The 23024-nt window shown below is 43.9% G+C and overlaps 1 protein-coding gene and 1 long non-coding RNA gene across 5 annotated transcripts in view; one reads left to right on the forward strand and one right to left on the reverse strand.

The window, feature by feature from the left end:
- Positions 1-23024, reverse strand: part of atrnl1a (attractin-like 1a) — a 219055-nt gene that overhangs the window by 195447 nt on the left and 584 nt on the right. For 3 of the 4 annotated variants that reach the window (XM_056394523.1, XM_056394522.1, XM_056394521.1), the window contains exon 1: positions 20745-21642. The exons of the other annotated variant lie outside the window; for it this stretch is intronic. In XM_056394523.1, the coding sequence (XP_056250498.1) occupies positions 20745-20989 (245 nt within the window). In that variant the 5' untranslated portion in view covers positions 20990-21642. Of the gene's footprint in view, positions 1-20744; positions 21643-23024 lie in introns of those variants that run through there. 4 annotated transcript variants of the gene reach the window in all.
- On the forward strand, positions 9118-14925 carry LOC130180883 (uncharacterized). The gene is made up of 3 exons (XR_008829490.1): positions 9118-9279; positions 9419-9569; positions 11949-14925. It is a non-coding gene; the product is annotated as an uncharacterized LOC130180883 (long non-coding RNA).

A 23024-nucleotide genomic window follows, 5' to 3' on the forward strand; every position in this document is an offset into this window, starting at 1 on the left:
TAGCCTAGCTGCCAATTTGTTCCAGCACTGTAACAATAAAACCGCCTAGCTCCCAGCATGCATTTCACCCATACACCCCCACCATCATGAAAAACAATTTAACAAATATGTTTCTACAAGTTATAAAGGCTTGAACCGAATAATACCGGATTATTATTATTATTATTATTTATTCTATCTCCAACACTTCGATCCTTACAGCTGAAGTTAAGGAGTAAAACTGAGCTGTAGCCTTGGTGTGTCTCTCCTCCCAGACTTCCTGGTTAATTGAAAAACTCTGTGAGAGCTGAGTGAATGTGCAGAGAGGCTCAGCCTGTCTATGAAAACATGTGAAAGGTAGATCCCATTCATAGTTAATGAGGAGCTGACTGGAGTGGCCTCCTACAGCCCCAACAAACCATCACTCCAAACGCCTCACCCATTAATCCCCACTAAAAAAGCCTGGCATAGAAGAAGACAGCAAGACACACTCATACCTTCTGTGCACACATGCGAGCATAAGGCGAGCACACACACACACACACACACACACACACACACACACACACACACACACAGCCCACAAAGGTTACCAGAGACGGCAGCCTGTCAAAGAGTTCACAGCATGAAGCCAAAGTCACATCTTTTACAGATTCCACAGGACTATATTCAGGGTTAACACACACACACACACACACACACACATATATATACAGTATACACACAGATGTGGGGGGGGGGGCATGAGAAGGTGAAGGTGGCCGAGGCAGAGGAGGCACAAAGGCAGTAAGAGATGAGAGGAGGAGACAGAGAGAGCGAGGGAGATAAAACAGAGACAGGGACGACTGGATGAGGTATGGAGGAAGAGAGTCCGGCACCCTGTGAAATATTCATCTGCTCCGGGTGAATAATTGATGTGGTACAGAAGACAGACGCATGAAGGATAGACAGACAAATGGATGGAAAGAGAGCAAGAGGGGCAGATAGAGACGGAGAGGAAGAGACATAGAGCCCCATGTCTTCAGGTAGCGTAGGTACAAATCTCCTGAACGCTCACTTGCCGTCTGCCTCCGTCACACCCTGACTAACGAACATCATCATATAAGACGCTATAGATAATAAAATAATCCTAATTTTAGGTTTTAACATTAAAGGCATTAGAATAACAGACACAATATCTACTGAAATCCAACATGTTATCCTTCTCTTGCTAAATCCAATCAATTAAAGTGTATCCCCTTGAGTCCCCTTGTATACAGCGCCTCATGAAACTGTTAAATCCCCCATTTCACTATATAACGATGAATACATTAATATTTGTATATATTTCTCTATATATTCAAATTGCAGCAATAATACTTTTAATGATTTACTAGTAAGTAACAAGAGTTTTACACACAATATATTTTACAATATATTTTCTTAAGAAAATTAAAAATTGAATATATTGTCACATCAAGTCAGTTAGTGGTGAGAAAAGCAACTTAATAAGCAGGTGGTCTTTGCTATGGAAGACCAAAGTAATAAAACAGTTCCTTCATTTCATATTTTAATAGGCATTAAAAATAGGAATTGTAAAAAGAATTTATAACTGAATGATTAATCCATCAATAAATAATTGAGATTTAAAAATGGAATATAAAAACAGCTTAAAATACTCACTGAATAAACCATTTAGTAATACATTTATTAATTCATGAATAAATGATAGAATTTTATTAGAAATAGGATTTTAATATTGTCGTATTACAGGCACAGAAAGGAGATGAGAGGACCCCCCCCCCACACACACACACACACACACAATATCTCACTGACTCTTCCTGCCAATTCATCAGCCTTCAAAAACTACAGCTCCCATGAGCCTTTGCCTTTGTCACACAGAACAGCTCTGCCGCAGCTAATGCATCAGCAGATTTAAGATTGAATGGGCTTTAATGGCAACCAGAAAGAAAATCAAATTACACCGGTCTTAGCTTTTAAAGAGTGACAGACTAAAGTTAAGCAGATTGTCCACTTCCTGTACAAAACAAAAGGGAGAATGACATCACTCATTGAGGCGGCAGGTTTTACAGGAAGCATGAAAACAGCCTGGTTGATTTCTCCCTCCTGCTCCCTCCACTGCAACGAGACAGACACTCGCTCTGAGAGAAACACATAATCAACAACAACCACAGCCTCACACACGACCACGACCGCGCACACACAAACACACACACACAGAGGCGTTCAGTGACAGCGCGGAGTCAGCTGAGAGTGACGTCACTGTGAGTAACGTGTTTGTGTTAAACTTGACTCCGAGGAACCTCCACTGACTGTTTTCATTCGCTGACCCAGTAACTGGGAACTTAACCCTTCCCACTACAGGCCTGTTCTTTACACGTTACCATGAAGCAGCCTGAGAGACGTCCAGAAATGACTTCACTCTGCAAGAATCCGCCTCACACACACACACACACACACGAAAAAGAGACACAAAAAAATAATCATAAAAATTCAGAGCCTTGAATATCATCCAAGAATAACACCACTCCTCGACTATATGGTCTTAGATGACCTTATTTAGAAACACAGCTCATGGCAGTGACTCATTGGAAGGAGTCGTATAATTCACAACAACACACAACACACACAGGCCAGTAGAGTTTCACTTCTGAATCCATCCTCCGATACGTTAAGTTAAAAAAGTGGTACTATCACATTCGATATCAAACTAGAACCACCTCCTCGTGGTCGTATCCCTCCGCCACTCAGACTTCTTTCAGGTTACGTCCCTGTTTATCCAGAGTCGTATAAAATATGAACCATTTGTGTGAAATTTTCTCATAGTTGCTGTGTGAAGTCTTGAGTAATGGTTAAGTGTTATCTGAGGTCACCACGACTTCACCTTTGACCTTTGACCGCCAAAATCGAATTGGTTTTCAGCGTCCAGACATCACTTCCTGGTTAACTGCTGCACCACAGGCTTCACCGACACAACATCTCGCTGAGAGTTTTATTTTTTCATCATCCTGAATCTCAGATTAACGACGACAGCGCCGACAGTCGTAAAGCGTTTCCACATTTTTTTTTTTTTAATCATTAATTTTTATTGTTCGTCCTCAATTTTATCTCGTCTCGTAAAGAGCTTTGTAACTGTCTTTTGAAAGGCAATATATAAATAAGGATTATTATTATTATTATTATTATTATTAGACCAGTAGCAGCCACTGTCGGTCTGGTGACATTTAACCTGCTACAGCTGGTGTTTGTTAAAGACTGTTAATTAACAAGAATATTACATTGCTTTTTTACATTCTTTAATATGCAGGTAATGTTGCAGGGCCGGGTTTGTTAGTAACTTTTCTTCATTACAAACAGCTGCCCTGTCTGAGAGTAGTAAGTGTTGTCATGTCAGTGTGATTTCTGAATGAAACCCATTAGACACTCAGGTTTCACACAGGTCCATTCATCGTCAGCCGCTCGGTGGGGGATGAGCCCGGTGGCGTCGACATGTTTCCTCCACTATAAAATCACACAGGAGGGTCTGAGCGTGTCGCCTCGTGGCTGAGTCGCACCACAAAGGCAAAATCTGGAATAATATTTGGTCTGGTAATGGTCTCCACGGTAACCTGAGAGCTTCAAGCACCGACTCCGTCCTGCTCCTCTTGTTTATCTGTTACAACAATCCACACGTTACTTGGCATGTACGGCCGCGGTTTTATCTCGCAGCGCATCCACTTTCCAATATTGCACGCCGTTTATGTTTGTGTTAGAGTTCAAACAGGCGTCTGATAAAAACAGGAAGTGGTGTTATCGGTGACACCTCTTAAACGCTGCGCAAAACTCTGGCGGTGGATAAAACACACTGAACGCGGCAGCAGAACTACATAAAGCCGGTGATGGATAACCAGACAACCCAAGAACGACGGCTGCATTGTTCACACCGACGAGCACGCACACACACACACACACACACACACACACACACACACACACACACAGAAAGTCGCAGAGTCCCAGTGCTGGGGCCTCTAGTGAAGATTGAGAGATCTGTGCAGTGTGTGTGTGTGTGTGTGTGTGTGTGCATGTGTGTGTGTGTGTGCATCAAGGGAAAGCTAAAAGAGGAGATGAATGACCAACAATTGAATAACCTTGACCTTCTCTGCAGATATCCTTTATTAAAAATCAAGAAAAGCCCTACGACTGGGAATAACGAGGGCAGAGAGTGAGAGTTTGTGTGTCAGTGCGCACGTGTGTGTGTGTGTGTGTGTGTGTGTGTGTGTGTGTGTGTGTGTGTGAGTGCATATGATTGATGTTACTGGGTCTCTATCACCTACGGTATAGTCACGGTCCAATGGCTTTCACACCAGCGCATCATTCATCGCCAGCCCCCCGAATATCTCTCTCTCTCACACACACACACACACACACACACATACGCACACTCTCACACTCACACACACACACACACACACACACACACACACACACACACACACACTTCATAAGGATCCTGTACCTCAAATAAGGTCAAAGCAAAGCTAATGGGAACATGGCAGATTTCAATAGAAAAACAAGGGAAAGGCAAAGGAAAAAGAGGAAAGTGAAGATGGAGAGAATAATAACAGGAAGAAAGAAGTAAAGGGGGGAAAGAAAGGAAGAGAGAAAAAATGATGGAAAGGAAATAAAAATACATAAAATGAGAAGAGGAAAGAAATGGAGGAAAGGAAAAGGAGGAGAAAAGGAAAGGAATGGAGAAACATAAAGGACAAGAGGAGAAGAGAGGAGAAAAGAAAACGGAAAACAAAAAGAATAAAAGAAAGAAAATTAAAAATAATAATAAAAGTAAAAGTTCTGAATATAATTAGTTCCTGAGTAAAAGTAACACGCTGATGTAAAACAAGAGACTTCAGGTTTTTGGGGGAATATGATCATAAACGTTCAGTTGATCGTCATCTTTGGGAATTTGATTTTGATTGTTGGGCTGAAAAGAGAAGAAATGAGACGTGTCTAGTTTGAGCTAATCGTCTCCCGCAGAGAATGAATCACACCTGGACTCCCGACGAAGCAGGTTCCCTTTCATATAGACCTGGACAAACGTGACGCTGTCTGACGCTGGCTTTTACCTGTAAAATGTTTTTAGTTCACCTGAATTTTTTTCTTTCGTGCAGAAAAAAACGGAACCACAGGGAAAACGCAACAAGACGGAAAAAACACATCAGCAGCTGAATTTCAAGAACTTTTATCGATAGTTTCTTCAGATCTGCCACCGTTTTTTTTTTTTACCAAAATCAAATCAGCGAAAACCGTGTTCTAATAACCAACCTGAGAGGAAAGGTGCAGGGTTGAAGCCACCTGTGGTTACGTGATGCTCCCTGCAGTTTTACATGTTCAACTTTCAGCTTTAATAGACCCGGGGCAGCGGTTAATAGACCCACTCCTGTAGTGAGTCATTAGGGAGACGGGTCTGTATTCTCAGGTTGAAGCTTGAGGACTGATGAGGCTCTGCCGAGGCGCCGGAGGAACATGCGGCTCCGTTTGCTCAAACATGAGGGGATGAATATTTGAATATGACTTTCACATCCCGCAGAGGCAGATGGGTAAAGCAAAGTCACCTCATGTGTATGGATGTCTGCATCGATATGCAGCCCGCTGCTTGTGATGGTGGAAGAGGACGGAGGGTTATATGTGTGTTGTGTCTCGTTTTCCTCTCCTGTCTCCGACTCTTTCTTTTACCTTTTTTCTCGTGCATTTCATCTTTCCTTTCCTTTTCCCCCCTTTTTCTTTCTTTCTTTCTTTCAGCTTCTTTAATCTTCGGTGTGACACAGTGCCAGGGCCTACGCACTTATAAAACTCTTCCACCTCCATGTTGCAGCAAAAATGTTAGCAACTCATTACTTTCCATGACATAACGCCTTGCCTCTGGCTGCGTGCACATGAATATCTTTTCATTTCAAAGCGGCGTTTTAAAAACGAAAACGATCTTCACCCAGAAGCTTTTTAGCTCTGTATAACATTTACATTGACTCGTTTGGCAGACGCTTTTATCCAAAGCAACTTACAAGTCAGTGATATCGCTAAAGCCTCGGTGCAGTAGGAAACCTTGGCGTAAGTACTGAGTACTACATCTATTTAATAAGTGCAAGGACATCAAGTAAAGAAGCGCAGTGAAAGTGCAAAGTGAGAGCTAGTTAGGAATGTTAGAGCTGTTAGGAGACGAGCTGCTCTCTGAAGAGACGAGTCTTCAGGAGACTGTTGATGATGCAGAGGATCGCTCCTCCTCTGACAGTGTTTGGTAACTTCCACCATCAGGGAACCTCAGACCAGAACAGTCTGGACTGAGACCGTCTTGTGTGCAGGGATGGTGATGACGGACGACGATCCCTGGAGGAACGCAGTGGTTGAGGAGGAGCATAAAGCTGATTGAGTTCAAGTAGATGGAGCAGAGTCAGAAGTCTCTCTGAAGGCAGCATTAGAGACGTGAATCTGATTCAGGCGGCCATGGGTAGCCAGTGGAGGTCGATGAGCAGAGGAGTGACTCGTGACCTTTCGGGCAGATTGAAGACCAGACGTGCTGCTGCATTCTGGACCATCTGTTCGGGGGTGACAGCGCACAAAGGGAGGTGAGGTGAGAGATGATCTTGACCTTGTCTAAGAGGTGGGTGGAGTCTCGAGTCAGGTAACGCCTGATTTTTCCAACGGCGAACAGAGCAGAGACACGAGCAGAGCTGCTCATCAAACATGACACCCAGGTTTCTGCAGACCTTGGTTGGGGTGAGAGATGAAGAGGCAACTTTGATTTTGATACCACTCGAGTATATCTGGCCAAACAGCTCAGGGCGTTAGAGGACCTCTCTGAAGGTTTGAGGTGTCGGGCTCCATCCTCAGGTGTTGCACTGACTTTTGAAGTGCAGCACCTGAAGTAAACACTCAAGAGACGCTAACAAATACTGATCACGTGCGTTTTTACAACTCCCTAAAGCAGTGTTTGGATGTTTTGAGGACGTGGGTTTGATACTTATTAGACTCACTGGATTTTGAAGTCCAACACTCAAAGACACAAATGCTCTGAGAAACACATCTGTGCAGCGTCTGACCAAATGTTAGAGGACTGTTTTGGAAAGTTTGGAGGGTGTGGGTTCAGTCCCTGGTGAATTTTGAAATTCAACGCCCAGATGAAAGACTTAAGGACAGAGGAATGGAGGTCTCAGTGCGATATCAGGTGGGTTCGTTTGTGACTGTAAGGTGCCAGTTGTAAAAACTCTGTACATTTAAAAATCAATCCTGCTGCAGTTTCTCCTCTTGTTTGCACTTATAAAAGTCTTTATGAAAGGTTTGTTTTTCTCTTTTTGTCCACACTCTGTTGCCATAGTCTGACAGTCTATAGCAGGTAGGAATATACGTGTGTGTGTGTGTGTGTGTGTGTGTGTTTGTGTGTGTGTTTGTCTGCCCCTATGGTGAGCCCCATCACATGTGGTCTGTGTTAAAAAGCAATTGTGTGTTACAGAGCTGCAAAGCATTGCCATGCCAACTGCAATCGCTATTCCATGTTGTCAGCCGCTCAGTCATATAATGGGATGGTTTCCTGTATTCAGCACACGTGCACGAACACACACACACACACACACACACACACACACACACACACACACACAATCCCTACACCACACCCAACATAGTGTTGCTAAGCCCTGAAAACACTCCAACACTCGTTGTCTCATAGATTTAACTCCTCGCAAAAATATACAAAAACAGTTAAATCAATATGATCCTAACGAATATCATGAGTGCCAGAGGTCGGTCGATGTAGTTAATTGCTCAACAAAGACGTTTTACACCTCAGTGGAAGTATATATTTTTTATTACGGTGGGAATTCTGTATCAATAATTGCCACAAGCCCACAAAGATGCAAAGGTGCTGAAAAGTCTTTTTCTTTGTTGCCCCAATAAGAACAAGACTGACACACCACACCAAACACACAGGGTGTGTGTGTGTGTGTGTGTGTGTGTGTGTGTGTGTGTGTGTGTGAGGCAGAGCGGATGATGAATAGCATTACGTAAAACATTACTCATACTACAAAGCAGCTAACTAAGACGTTACAGACCACGCTGGAATGTAAACAGTCCCAGTGTTCATTTTCTAACCTGGCAGACTCGTTTAGTTTCCACCCAGGTCCCAGTGAGGTGGGCAACACTACACTTACATAATCCCCTGAAAATCTCCTCTGCAGTCGAACTGATATTAACACCGTTACTTTCCTCTGTCGATGCTGGAATGAACTGTGTTTCTGTGTTTATTTAAGGTAGAAACATTGGACTTACTCTGTCCTCGTGTGTTCGGTAAAGCAGCAGTGACGCTGGATGCTTGTTTAGCAGTGTGGGCCACTTTTCTCTAAACTGATCGCAGCATCTTGAATGTACAATCTTCGTGTGGATTTGTATTAGCCACTTGTTCAGTGGGCGCCTCAGGTTCGATCTGCCGGGCTGCAGGTGTTGGAATTTTCCAAAAGTGGAGAAATTCCTTCTATTGCTGAGACTTTTCCCTCCGTCTGATTTTAACTCACAGATCCTGCAGAGTTACAGACGAACACTGCAACAATCTGAACAACAAATATATCAAGTATAAGTGAGGTGTTTGGAGTTTGCACCCGTGTGTCGTACAACTTTTCCTGTATATATATATATATCTTCACTGTGAGCTGAGCAGGTCTTTCTTCATTTGTTTGGTACGAAGCCAATCTTTTATTTTGCAACTCTTTCAACGCTCCAGTTTCTTTGGGGGATAAATTATTGTAAGCTACTTTTTCAGACCAAGGACGACTTACAGATTGAAATGAAACTCACCTACGGAGCGCCAGTATTACGCCGCAGCAGCAGGTCAATTGAGTCGATCAGAAAGCGGCGTAATGCAGTGAGCTCTGTAGGCGCGTTTGTGCGTAGGAATATGGTCGTTCAGCGGTAGTGCCGGAGGAAAGAGCTGTTTTCACGGGAAGATAAGGATTCTTCATGAAGCGCACATTTAAACGGGTATTTGATTGTTTCGGTGGCCGTTTTTTAAAAGTGTCTAAAACGCCACGTTAAAGAACCCGAACTATCCCTTTAAGCTGAACGGATGAAATGCGTTGTAACGGGATCATGTTCTTGCCTCAACGTTAAAATACACGTGGTCGTAATCAGAGTTACTCCTCCTTCCTCTTCCTGTCTCTTCTTGGATTTGTAAAGATGCAGCTTTAGGAGCGTCACAGCCACATTCTCATCTGGAAACCTGAGATAAATCAAGTCGCTGGTCTCGTACGGCTGAGAGCGAAGCACATGCACGTACGTCTGAGGCTGAGCATCTTAATCTTAACTGGATATCAGCCGCATTAACAGATAAGCTGTAATGGTGCCTGTGTTAACAGAAAAAAACAAATTAAAGAAAAGGTGTAATTGTGTTTTCTTTTCAAATGCTAAAAAGAAAAACAGGTGGTAAAAAGCTGCGGAGCAGAACAACAGCCCCAGGTGATCCTGAGCTGTAATGAACACGGGGAACTGACCACCTGGCTCTATGTGACAGGACGTGGTTAAATGATTGCTCGCCCTCAGGCGGAGGAGAGCGCCTTCACCAGGTACATGTGTATGTATTCATGACTTGCTATCACTAATACTCACACTCTCTCTCTCTCTCTCTCTCACACACACACACACACACAAACACACACACACACACACACACACACACACACACACACTCCCCGCCTGCCGGAGAGAGCGCTGTGAACATCACGTCAGAGGTGAAACAGAGAGGAAAACAGAATCGAAGAGGACGGAGAGTTACAGGAGAACACGGGCAAACAAGCCGACATGAACACAAACAATCCAGGCCCTGCACTCGCTGTAAACACACCCACCCACCACGCACAGATGTGTATACACAAACACAAACACACACACACATGGAGAGAGAGAGAGAGGGAGACAAACACACAGGGAACCAGAGCGAGCGCATGCTTTAGTGATGAAATCATTTGTGTGAAAACACAGTTTGGAAGCGAGATGGGGAATAAGTCTTTTTCTGGGCTGATGAAAGGAAAAGAATGTGTGTGTGTGTGTGTGTGTGTGTGTGTGTGTGTGTGTGTGTGTGTGTGTGTGTCCATCGGGACAGATAGAGAACACACACACACACACACACAGTGAGTACAGATGGAAGAGATGAGAAGAGGAAGAGTGAAGGAAACGAACGGAGGCCAGAGAGGAAGGTCTGAATCCAAAGTGATGCTCTCTGCCAGGAAAATAGCTCTGGTCTCAGCAGAGACCCAGAGGATCATCTACACACAGTCAGCAATCCCACCCTGACACACACACACACACACACACACATAGATATATACACAACACACACAACATACAACACACACATACACAGCCGAGTGTGTTCTTACTTCAGTTCCAGTTTAAAAAAAAACGGCACAAACACAAAACCAATGCTAGAAAGCTTTTAATGCACACTCAATACTTCCTGTGGTTGCTCGCTACAATAAAAGCCTTGTAGCAAAGAAACATTTATAAGGCTTTCATCGTGACTTACAGCACCCACGGGAAGTCCGGAGCAACAGACACTCGCTGTAGCTGAAGTGTGTGTGTGTTGGTTACACAGTGAACTTTGTTTTCAGGATTCAAGTGACTCTGAGTTTTAAATCCACCTGAGAGGACGTCACAAAACTGCCCGATATACAAAAATATATTTTTGTAAATAGAGTTGCCAATATCCATCCATCCATCCACTTTCTGCCGCCTATCCGAGGTCGGGTCGCGGTGGCACCAGGTCAAGCAGAGTAGCCCAGACGTTCCTCTCCCAAGCATCAAACTAAGCATCAAAAAAATTTTTTTTAAAAACCCAGAAACACAGAAGCTCGACGAAGGAGAAACACAAAGGTAAAGAAGAAGAAGAAGTCCACAAGAAAACACAGGTGAAACACATTAGGGCCAACGAACAAACGTGAGGGATTAATATCTGGTTATAATTCATCAGTTTGAGAATTTAGAAAAGTCTTTTTAATGCAGATCCTGTCCCATGATGATGATGTCACAAGAACAGACCTTCCCCCATCTCTGTGAAACTGTTGCAGCCTGAGGCAGGAACACAGGGGGTTATGATTCATGTAATACACCCACCAATCCAACTGTGCATGTGTGTGTGTGTGTGTGTGTGTGTGTGTGTGTGTGTGTGTGTTGCCCTTGCTTTCACTCTCATCATAGCAGGATTAACTCACACTGGACAGATGGCCATCCGATGCTCCTCCCTCCCAAACACTCACATGCTTTCTCACAGAACATACACTAACACACACACACTAACACACACACACACACACACGCCCACACACACTCACACACACACACACCAAACACAAACACACACTATGCCTGCTATTCAGCACAGTACGGTGGCAACTTCAGTTCACGAGCTGTGTCATCATCACTGCACACTGCCTGAGGCTTAAACACGCATAATCACACACACACACACTCTCACACACACTCTCTCTCAGACACACACACACACACACACACATGGGTTGAAGCCAGTGACAGCAGATGATGACTCTGATGTCAGGAAAGCACTCTATTCTGTCTCCACTCAGCCCGACTCTCACTAAAACACTCATGTGGTTGTTCTGTCCTCGGATGGCTTCTTTCTCTGTATCTTCAGGCGTCAAACAGCCGGCAGGGTTTATATTTAGATCTCGGTGTCGGTGGCTGCCTGTGCATATTTGTGACTGTAATTTACTGTAAACTTAATGAGTGTGTGTTTTTTCAGATATCATGTTTGCAGAGGAGCATCTTCGCCGGTTGGATATTCTCCTAAAACGTTTCTTCTTCTTCTTCTCACAGTTTGTTTCTTCCTCGGAAGAATAACATCAGCCTCCAGGTTCAGTTTGTTCGCAGTGTTTTGGCTTGTCAGTGTAAAAAGAACAATGTGTTTTTTCTTGGATTGATATTCTTAGGTTTAACCGGTGAATGTTTGAGACAGGAACAGGGTGTTCCCCGTCTCTCGCCCGGTGTCAGCTGACGGATGGATTAAATTCTTACAAGATGACGGTACGAGCTGGAATGTGAGCGACTTTTACAACAAAAACATAATAATGAAAATTGTGCAAATACAATGAAAGTAAAGGGGGACACACTCTGGTGTTGTTGACAGTGACACACATCGACACGCCAAGTGTTTTCACTCCTACAGGTGTCGTTAAAAACCTGTTCAGATTGTCTGGCTGGAGCGGGAAAGTGAACACAGGAAGAAGGTCAAACTTCACGAGTTCAGAACTCTTTCAGACCAAAAACAAGCCGCTAACGAACCCGGGGTTGGTTATGGACCGGGCAGAGACCACCTCCTCTAAAGGGGCTCGGACTGATTGTTTTGGTCCACGCCTGAGAGCGATTACCGTTTTCACACCTGCCCAAACGAATCGTACCAAGAGGGTTTAACCGACGTTCAGAGCCGACGTTTGGTAGTAGAGAGGAGGAGAGTGAGGGGATGGAGGCTGGAGTGGTGGATGTGTCCAGACCAGACTGTAGTTGCCACGGGCAGATACAGTAGAAAATGTCCATCCATCCATTTTCTTCCGCTTATCCGAGCTCGGGTCGAGGTGGCAGCAGGCTGAGCAGCACGCACCAGACATCCCTCTCTCCGGCAACGCTTTCCCGCTCCTCCTGGGGGATCCCGAGGCGTTCCCAGGCCAGATGGGATATATAATCCCTCCGGTGACTTCTGGGTCTACCCTGGGGGCTCCTCCCAGTTGGGAGGCGCCCAGGAGGCGTCGTTATCAGACGCCCGAACCACCTCAGCTGGCTCCTTTCGACGTGAAGGAGCGGCGGCTCCGCTTTCCGGCTCAGCTCCCTCTTCACCACAACGGCCCGGTACAACGTCCGCATTACTGCCAATCTCCCGCTCTACCCTTCCCTCACCCGTGAACGAGACCCCCAGATACTTGAACTCCTTCGCTCCTTCACCCGGGGCAGTAACTCACCCTCAATCCGGAGGGAGCAGTCCACCGTTTTCCGGCTGAGACTCAGAGATGCTGAATCTCATCCCCCGGCCGCTTCACACTCGGCTGCAAACCGGAGGTCAAGTTCTGACCTCCGGTAGAAACGTCTTTGGGTTTTGTACCAAGATCGTCTACTTTAAATATCAGTAGCTACACCACAGTGGAGAAATAAAAGTAGAAAAGTATAAACATTAATGCAGCTTTAGACGTACTCATAATACAGAATGACATGTATATGACTGGAATATAATTATTGATGCATCAACGTGTAATCACTCGTTACTTCTGGTGAAGGTGGGGCTGATTTTAAACACGTCACAGTTTATTATTTGATTTTGTTTTGTGTAAAAACTACAATAATAAACTCAGAAATGTAAATACGAGTAAATACAGTTATTTGTTATGTGACACTGTGGTAGCAACAGGCACAGTGATGCGTGTTGATGTGATCGTCATGACGACGACGATGATGATTCTCTAAACGTACTGTAAACGTTTCTCAAATGCTTTTTCCTTTTTTATTCAGCTGTATGTAATTGTACACTTCCTGTCACGGTGCAAAATATCAAAATAAAAGCCCAGGCGGTTCCATCAAATAATGAACATCTGAGGGTTTTATTCCCCAAGAAGCGAAACCAGTCGGGACGTGGGTTTGGTTCCAGTTCACTGAAATATTCTGGTTCGTTAACAACTATTTATAAAACTTTTAGGAAGTCATTTAACTAAACAGCAAATATGTAATTAATTTATTTGAAAAGTGTAGTCCCTCTTAAAATTGTTATAAGCTAAACCTAAAAAATGTTTTTAAAAAGTCATCACAGAATCATCATTATTCATATTTGATAATCATATTCCTTAATTTAAGCTAACGGGGAAATACCTCCTGACATCCATCCTGACGGGGAACTCTAATGGGCTGCAACATCATGTAACAGGATTTCAGTGCCGCCAGAACATCTGAACCGCGCTCGCAGTATTAATAGACAGATTAAAATGGGACATGAAGAAGAAGGCTTTAATCTAAAACTATAATGCCATTTTGATAAAAAAAAACTATATGTATTTTTATCTTTATATTTCTCTTTGATGGATAGAAAGGTAGAATATTATTTTCATGCCAGTAACTCTTCCGGCCGACATGAAGAGGTGGTAAATTTTTAAATCCCATCTTGCAGAGCGTCGTCTCAACTCGGAGTCGCCTCGGTCCATTTATCAGGCTCCTGTGTGATAAATAAAGCTCACTCGGCTCCAGTTGTCTGAGAGGCAAAAAAAAAAAAAAACCCCTCCGTTGTGGCTGGTGCACGGGCGAACAATGTCTTCACAACAGCATGTCAGCAACACGCAGGGTCTCCATCATCATCATTATCATCATCAACATCCTTTTCCAGAGTCCCGCACTCCATCTCTGCTGAGCGATAAAATGTTTGATCAGTTCATTTCAGTGTGGCCTCCAGTGTTTCTGGCTGCCTGCACTTAGCATGCAAGAGACAGAGTGAGATTAATGCAGCGGTTTATTCCTGCAGAATCGCAGGCAAATAGATTCACTTTGATGCGGCCACGCAGGACACCTTGCTGTTGAAGCTGCCAGGCGCCTGCGTCACGTCGGTCCACGAGTGTTTTACAGCCACCTCCTCCTCCTCCTCCTTCTTCTTCTTCTTCTTCTCCTCCGCCGCTGTGAGGTTAATCGAGGATAAACAGGTAACCTATTTACTCTGAGGAAAAGCTTCTACCTCAAAGCGTCACTTCACTGCAGCGTGCAGACTTCCTCCTGACTTAAAAAGACTCATGAATGTGTTTGAAGCCACGAAATTCCTGATTTTGATATTTGAAAAGTGCAGGAAAGAAAAATACACAATGTAGATGAACAAACCACAAAAACAGTTCTGATTTTAAAACTGACGCGCTCGGTCACAACAGCGTTTGTTGTCCTTGAAAACAGCTTTAAACAGCCAACGTTCACATTTAGTGTCAAAGCAGGAGAGGCTTGATTTCAACACCACCCGTACAGAAATGTAATATATGACATACAATATAATATATATCAAGAGTGATGTTGTCACCAATAAGGGGATATATTATTATCACAAACATACATCCTCTGGACATATGAAGATATAAGTTTATAGCATATATGAATAACCAGTTTAATTTGTATATATATTAAAAATAACTATGATGATTTTTTATATATATTTAATTTATATATGCAGGTTTATTAAACAACATACGTATAGAAATTCTAAATGTGTGTATGTTTTTTTATTAACTCCTTATTAATTTGATTATTATTAATTAACATTTAAATTATTATTAATTAATATGTTTACCTTCCTGTTCTGAGAAAGTGGTCTCAGACTTCTGGACTCTATTTTATAATATCAACATATACTGACAGGCTTTGGGAGGGATATAGTATATTTACATGACATGTCAACAATATAAGCATACATACATAAACATAGATATTTGTATGGGCTACATATATATGTCAATATATGAAATGTTTTTTATTTTGTATGTACTATATATATATATTATATTTGCATATGGGCATTACAGGGGTTTAAATCTCACCTCATCCCTCCAGTCAGTGCTTTCCCCTAAACATGACCTCAATCTTTTCCTACACTTTAAGCTCCTCGAATCAATATTTTTTAATATCATAAAATCAAATGGCGTTTCTCGCTCTTATTGAAGAACCTACAGAAAATTCTCATCTTTTTGTGTCGCTCTCCGTCCCACAGATATTGCAGCAGGCAGACGCTTTTTCCACAAACAAGCTCCGACAAAGTGGCAGCGCACGAGCCGCTCTGCAACAAACAGCACACGGATAAAAGTAGAGACTAGCCGGCGAACACAGCGGAGCATTTAGCTGCTAAAGAGTCAGACGTTATTCTCAGGAGAGGGTGGAGGACACACCGAGAGTTGGAGAATAATCTGGACACACACAAATCCAAATGAGTGATAACGTTGCTCTGTGTCTGATGGATGGAACACATTAGCCATAACAACTGCATTTGTCAATATTGCTCTCTGTTTTAAAAACAAAAAACAAATAACTAATCAATGCAGCCTTTCAATAACGTTGTAGCCGTCTAATCTTACCCAGACCTCGACCGCTGGGAGGGCACAGCAGAGAACCGTTAGAGGGAGTTCAGGAGGTAGTGATAAAAAACCAATAAAACCAATTTTGTCATCAAGCTGCGCAAAAAGCTCTAACATCAAACACAAAACAGCAAGAATCTTCTAAAATAAAGAGCCTAATTTTATTAAAAACATCTTTTCCAGCAGAGAACCGAAAGGATTAGAGTGAAAGAGCCACGCGATGATCCGTTTTTACTTTAGCAAATAATTAGATTTCTATTCTAAATCTCCTCTTATCTGGATCTTTTTGTTTTAATATGTCTTAGTGCGACTTGTGTGTGTTTGTTTGTCGTTGAGATAAAGAGATAAAGCGAGAGAGAGAGAGCGAGAGAGAGAGAGAGAGGGAGAGAGAGAGGGGGAGAACGTCACTGGAAAACAAAGGGTGAGACTGTGGACTAATAAAACTACACAGAGCACCAATACCTTAAATCAATATACAAACAGAATCTACTCCCTATTTCTTCTTTATTGGATCTGTCTGTGGATATGAGACACAGCACTGTGTGTGTGTGTGTGTGTGTGTGTGTGTGTGTGTGTGTGTGTCCTGAACATCCCCTTCTGCAATCCGTTGACCACTAAGGATTTAGTATTGAGTTTTTCTGTTTGTTTTGTTTCTTTGAGACACAGCCGTGATATTGAAGCACAGATCCTTTTCTCTGCTCCGCTGCACGCCGGTCTGTCCTCGCCACAGATACAGCTGATGGTGCAGCCACGAGTACAGTGAAGCCTTAAGCTAAGACAACTATTTGTGCAGCGGTGTTTCCACAAAATTGGTTGTTGATGGGGGGGTTGAGCTTCAGCACAATCCCTCCAAAACAACCTCCAGTAGATGTTTTTCCAGATGGATTACTGGATGATGTGACTGGATAATAAACTGAGCTTAATACAAAAGGCATGTTTTCGTGAAAACAGAAAGAAAATAAGATACTACACACTGAACTGGGGAACTGAGTCCAGAATGCATCATTGCTTTCAGTTCAATATCCATCTGTTTAGCAGGGTTTTATTCCTGCATAGACAAAATTCTAGCACTTGTTTTCTAGGTACTCTGTATTTGCGGCTGTACGCCAGTACGGCAATGTAGCGGCGCTGTATCGTAGTCCGCGCATCAGGCAGAGCCAATCCGAAATTGCCAAAGAAGAAGAATACAAATGTGCTGGATTTCCTGCCTGCGGAAGGAGGCGGCGACCTGATTTTGCGGCTCTTCAAACAGGTGAATAGGGTTGTAGTTACAATCCACAATCTGAATAGCAAGTCCCTAGTGATCACATGACTTCTGTCACTCCAGCTCAAAAGGACCAACTCACAAACCTCTGCATCCTGTTTCCGCTCTGATTTTATTCTGAAAGTCCAGACCTGCTTTTCTTCGCCCACAATGCTTCTGTTTTCTCTTTACGAATTGTGTCACAACCGATCTCGCTTCCCATCGCGCCTGTACGACTCATCTGAAAAGCAGACCATACGCCAAAGATAGATCGTCCGTGGTATAAGATCGTCAGATTGTCCACTCCTACCATGACGCCAGATGAAGGTAAATCCTGTGAGAACGGACGGCTGCGAGGGGGAAATTCCCACGGTTACAAGAGCGTCCTTAAGTTAGGTCACGTGAGGGTTACAAATCAGTAAAATATATCAGAACAGTCAGAAAAAACCCCGTCACACCTGAAACACGGATGCTGACGTGAACGATATCAATGAACTGGTGAAACTGGTAATTACAACACCCACCACTGTGACATCAGCAGGACGGGAAGCACAAATGCAGACCAGAAAAAAAACACCTTTTTGGATTCAGGTGAACTACATATCCTGAAGAGATTGGATACCGTACATCCCATAATACATGATTAGCAGTAGCTGTCGGAGCCGTTGACGCAGGTATGAGTGATGCTCCACATGACGGTGATGTGATCCAGCTGCAGTAAGAACCCGTCAGCTGCAGCTCATCATCTGGCCCCATTAAAGTTTACAACCGACGCACCGAACCTGGAAGCATATAAATATACAGCTCAGCAGCCGTGCTCGTGACTCCTGCTGAACTTCCTGTAGCTGCTGGTGTTGTGTCAAATTTCTGTTTCCACAACAATTTTGCGCTTCCTCCTGACCTTATCATGAACCACGACTATTCCCCGTTCATGTAAACTCTCACTCATGCAAACGCAAAACAGATCAGAAATCAGTGTGGATGCTATCCACGAAATTTAAAGACGTCATGTTACCTGATTGTTTATAGGAATGGCACATTACTCCCACGCTATGCTAGTTCGAAGTTTAACAATTGTTAACTGCAATTTTTAATTTTCTAACACTGGAAAAATATGGTGTTGTGAAAATGAATCTTTCACTTGAGTCAAAAACTGAAATTTTTAGAGACTTTTTTCTTTTTTTCCCGTCTTTCGGTGCAAAGTATTGAATTGTGTGTGTATGTGTATAAGTGCTACTCAGTATTAATGCAGGCTAACTTGACACCGGGCAGCCACGAGAGGAAAGGCTCATCCCTGTGGTTTTGTTCGTCTGTTGTGTTCGCACTCGCTCGCCAACAGTCACATTGACCGAGAAATCAATACGATCCTCGGGGTAAAGAAAAGACCAGACTGAAGTCCCGCCATCTCTCCATCCATACATGTGCAGGCTGGGCTGTGTGTGATTGTGACAAGGTGAAGTCATCCTCCCTGGAGGATATGAGGGGTGAATAATGCCCCAGAGAAAGAAGAAAGGAAGGAAGGGAATCAGAAAAATCAATTGCAGTATGTACCATACTGCTCATATAGAAACCTCGGTGGGATTAACTGTGAAAGATGCACATGAAGAAACTCAGTAGCTTAGCAACACCGAAGCTACAAACAACCCACAATGCAACACTTTGTAAGAGCTGGTGTCACACTGGTGCCTTTGTCCATAAAGAAAGAATCTGCCCGATACGATTCAAGTGAAGAAGCACTTTCTGGCACATAGAAAAAAAATGCTGACTCATTTAGACGCACATCTCTGCTGCTCGTCCACGTTGACAGTTCCTGTGAAGGTCTTGCTGCAAGAACATCAAAGTGACAGGAAGTCATTCATTTTCCATGTGAGCCGGCATCTCTCTCTGAGCAGCGGTGTGGGGGCGTTGGAAAAATCTGCTTCCTGTTTACGCCAGCTCGTGCCTGCGGTACATAAGGCATTCTCAGGTGTGTTAATATGGACGCAGATAAAACACGGAGCTAAAACTGTCATCTCTGGACGGAGATTGTTTTGGTTTGAAAACACTGTGTGGATGTAGCCTTAAATTAAAAAAGTGTCTGACGCTGCAGGTGTTCCAGGTGAGCTGGTGAAGTGTTTTATTTATCATGCTAACAAACTTGCTAGCTGTCCGTTTCATCCACATCGTCTCCGTCAGAGCGCCAGCGAACTTCAACAGCGTTCTTGAACGGGCAGTCGGAGAAACCATCGGTCTGAAAGTTCGTGTCTAAAGGACTAAAGTGCTTCCATGGAGGATTTTTAAAACCTGTTGGCTCAACTTTCTACCACAGCAACAAAATTAGAGAGGACGCACTGTCTGTGGTCATGCATCACTGCAGTGTGGAAGGTAATCACTGTAATGAACTGAAATCTCAGTGGCTGCGTCACTGACTCTCGGATTGACCTTTGGATTTGCCTGGACGCAGCAAAACAAAGCTCATCGTGTCTGAGTACAGCTGCTGTGTTTGAAAACATCTTGAGGAGCAGCTTACGGCCCGATCTCAAACAGAAAGTCATGTTACTTCTGAAATTCAAATCAGAATCTGCAACGATGGATGATTCGACTGAAGATCAGCCAGACCGATGACGAGGTCACAGTCCTCTGAACACGACGGCCAAATTCAGCCTCTACCTGGTTTTAAAACATGATTGCTTGATCGAAACCGTCCTCATATTCCAGCTTTACAGCCCCAACAAAACCAGCCTCAGAGGCAGGATATCTGCCGTGCAATTTCCGAATCCTGATTTATTTTTAAAGAGCGTGCGCTTGAAGGCAGCCGCAGCGGGCTTTTTAAGCCTGTGAGTAGTACTCTGAAGCGACAGTGAGAGAGGCAGTCACTCTGCTGCGCCCCGAGCAGCAGACAGCGGTGACCAATCTGGGCATTAAAATTATATGTTGTCATATTTAGAAAAGTGTTCTGCACGCATATCTGAGCTGAAACAGTTGAACTTGGGCGGTTACTTACAATGTGTGCGTAGATATGATCTACACATGCGTGTGTAAGGATATATGTGGTATCCTCTTTTACACCAGGACAAAAAAAAAAAAGAGAAGGCAGCTTTAGCATTTCCTAAATAATGAATTAGCCAGAAAACGTGAAGGTGCTTCATCATGTTTTCCTGTGGCATTAATTACCCCCTCATACATGCTGGATACAGAGCCAGGTAACATCCCGGACTTTGCTTTAACTAGAAACAGGTGAATATATATATATTACACTATAGATAAACATGAAGTCACCATCAGGGATCATTGGTACAAACACCTAATGCTACTTTTGCTGACACTGACATTGTGCTCAACACAACGGTGATACAAAACACCACCTGACAGGTAAGATTTGAAATCCTACAGGCACGTGGCGGATGTCATACCAATCGCCAACTTACTTGAATCTTCCCTGACAGTGCTGGCACTGATCCCCGACCCATCCGTGGTCACACACGCAGGTCCCGTTCATGCACTTCCCTGAAAAACAGTTTTTATCGCAGGACTTGGACACCGCTGAGGCTTCCGTGTGAAGCACGAGATGAAGCATGATAAATATCCCCAGGTATGTTTTCAAGACGTCCCGTGCGCTCTTCCTGGTCGACTTGTTCCAGGTGCACAGATGCATCCCACCAGCATCATCCATGATGGACGAAGAGTGTCTGTTTGAGAGGCTGCAGCCACGACGGAGAAACCGAAACTGTCACCTTACGCTGTGCGGTGATGCGCTGTCATCAGCAGCGGTGTCTCCAGGCTCGAGCAGCCTACCTGTGACGCCCGAGGAAGAGGCGCAGGAAAACAGTAATTACGCACTGTCAGAGGCGCGCGACGGGGGGCAAGACATGTAACTTTGATGGAAACAGTTTACACCTTAAAACCAAGGTGAACGCATTTCCAATCACCCCGCTCTGAACAACCGAAACATTAAAAAAAAAAAAAAAAAAAAAAAAAATCCAGTTCCGCGCTCTGCGGCGCGTCCACACAAGTCTTCCAGATAACTTCTGCTGTGGTCAAGGTTCCGATGTAAACACACGACCGTGACCGGATGATGCTCCCTCCACGTCAAACACCATAATCCCGGAGATCAAATCAAATCAAATCAAACCACGGAGCTCAGATGATCGCCGTGCGACGCGCTCCTGCTGGACGCGTTCCCAGACAAAGACGTGCCCTCTGCCCGGGTTTGTTATCGGAGGATGCGACAGCCGCATGCAGCTCTCCCCGGAGCCTCTGTCTCTCTGTCTGTCTGTCTCTCTCTCTCTCTCTCTCTCTCTCCGCTCCGTCTCCGTCTGCTCTCGGGTCCACCGCTGGTTTCTGACTGGGAAACTCCGGCACAAAGCCCCGAGCATGAGCAGTACGGCCGCGCGGTTAAAGGGGCAGCTCCCTTTAAAAGTCAAAGGCACGCGGCAGGCGCGGACACCGTGCACAGACAAAGCCGGTGACATTCACATGCAGCACTGGCAGCATGGTGTCAATATGTTTTCCTAGTGGCGGTTTACACAGGACACAAAATACCATAAATATAAATCTGAAATAGAATATAAAATATAGATAGATAGATAGATAGATAGATAGATACTGGATCTTTAGTTCTTCAGGGCTGACTAAGTACAACAATAATGTGAAATCCAATTTTGTTACCCAGTCAACAGAAAAAATTTGCGTGTTTGCACAAATTCTCTCTCTCTCTCTCTCTCTGTCAGAAAGTTAGGAGACAGGGTGACCACATGGAATGATAGCTAATAAAACTGCAGCAAAATGGTAATTTCTACTGGAACAATTGCAGCTCTGAGACAGTGTGGAGACGGCATAACTTATCAGTATCCCCTATTAAATCCATTACAGCAAGGTCGCTTCAGTGTATGGCTCAATTATTATCAATCCATTCAATCTATTATTATCTATTCATCGCCAGCTGGAAGAAGCAAAAAAGATGTGAATGCCTGCAGTGGCTGCCGGTGTCCAGTCTGATCAAGTGCTCTAGAGATCAATAAGTGATCAACTGAACATGGAAAAGGAAGCTTTAAATCGGAAACAAACCTCTTTATTTCTGACCCGAGTCTGTGTTTGCCTGGATGCATTTGAGCTGATTCAGAGACAGATATGACAGGAACATTAAAACCAGACTGACACAGCAGAGGCCTAATTCCCCAAACTGTCTTCCTGATTTATAACTTTATCTCACTCCGAAGGCTTTAAAGACACAGACATATTCTTTGGAGCCAAGCGGTGCTTTTGGAAAACAAAGCCAAGATTTGCATCTGCGCTCCCTGAGGGCTCACAAAAACATCCAGCGAGCCAGAAGACGATAATCCTCAAACCGAAAGATAGACTCCTCTTTTAAAGCAAGATATCACTCTGCTGCAGTGTGGTGGAGACAATAACAAGGTTTCAACATGAGCTGTCGATTGCAACAGTTACATATCCTGGTATATCACAAGGGGAGTGTGAATATATACTGTTGCGTCGATGAGCCAACTGAATCCAGTTGCTTAAAAGTCAATTTTATGACTTTGTTGCATTACCCAATATCACTGCAAAGCCCCAAATGTCCTCCCAGATCACTGTTGTTTTCAAACTCAACACAGCTGTGTTCGCAGTTCACAGTGAAGTTTTGAAACCCTAACAGAGGAGAAAGTTCGGGGATTTTGCTAATGGATATTGCAAATGCTATTGGGTGC

This window comes from Seriola aureovittata, chromosome 14, assembly GCF_021018895.1.
Source record: "Seriola aureovittata isolate HTS-2021-v1 ecotype China chromosome 14, ASM2101889v1, whole genome shotgun sequence".
In the NCBI taxonomy this organism is placed as follows: domain Eukaryota; kingdom Metazoa; phylum Chordata; class Actinopteri; order Carangiformes; family Carangidae; genus Seriola; species Seriola aureovittata.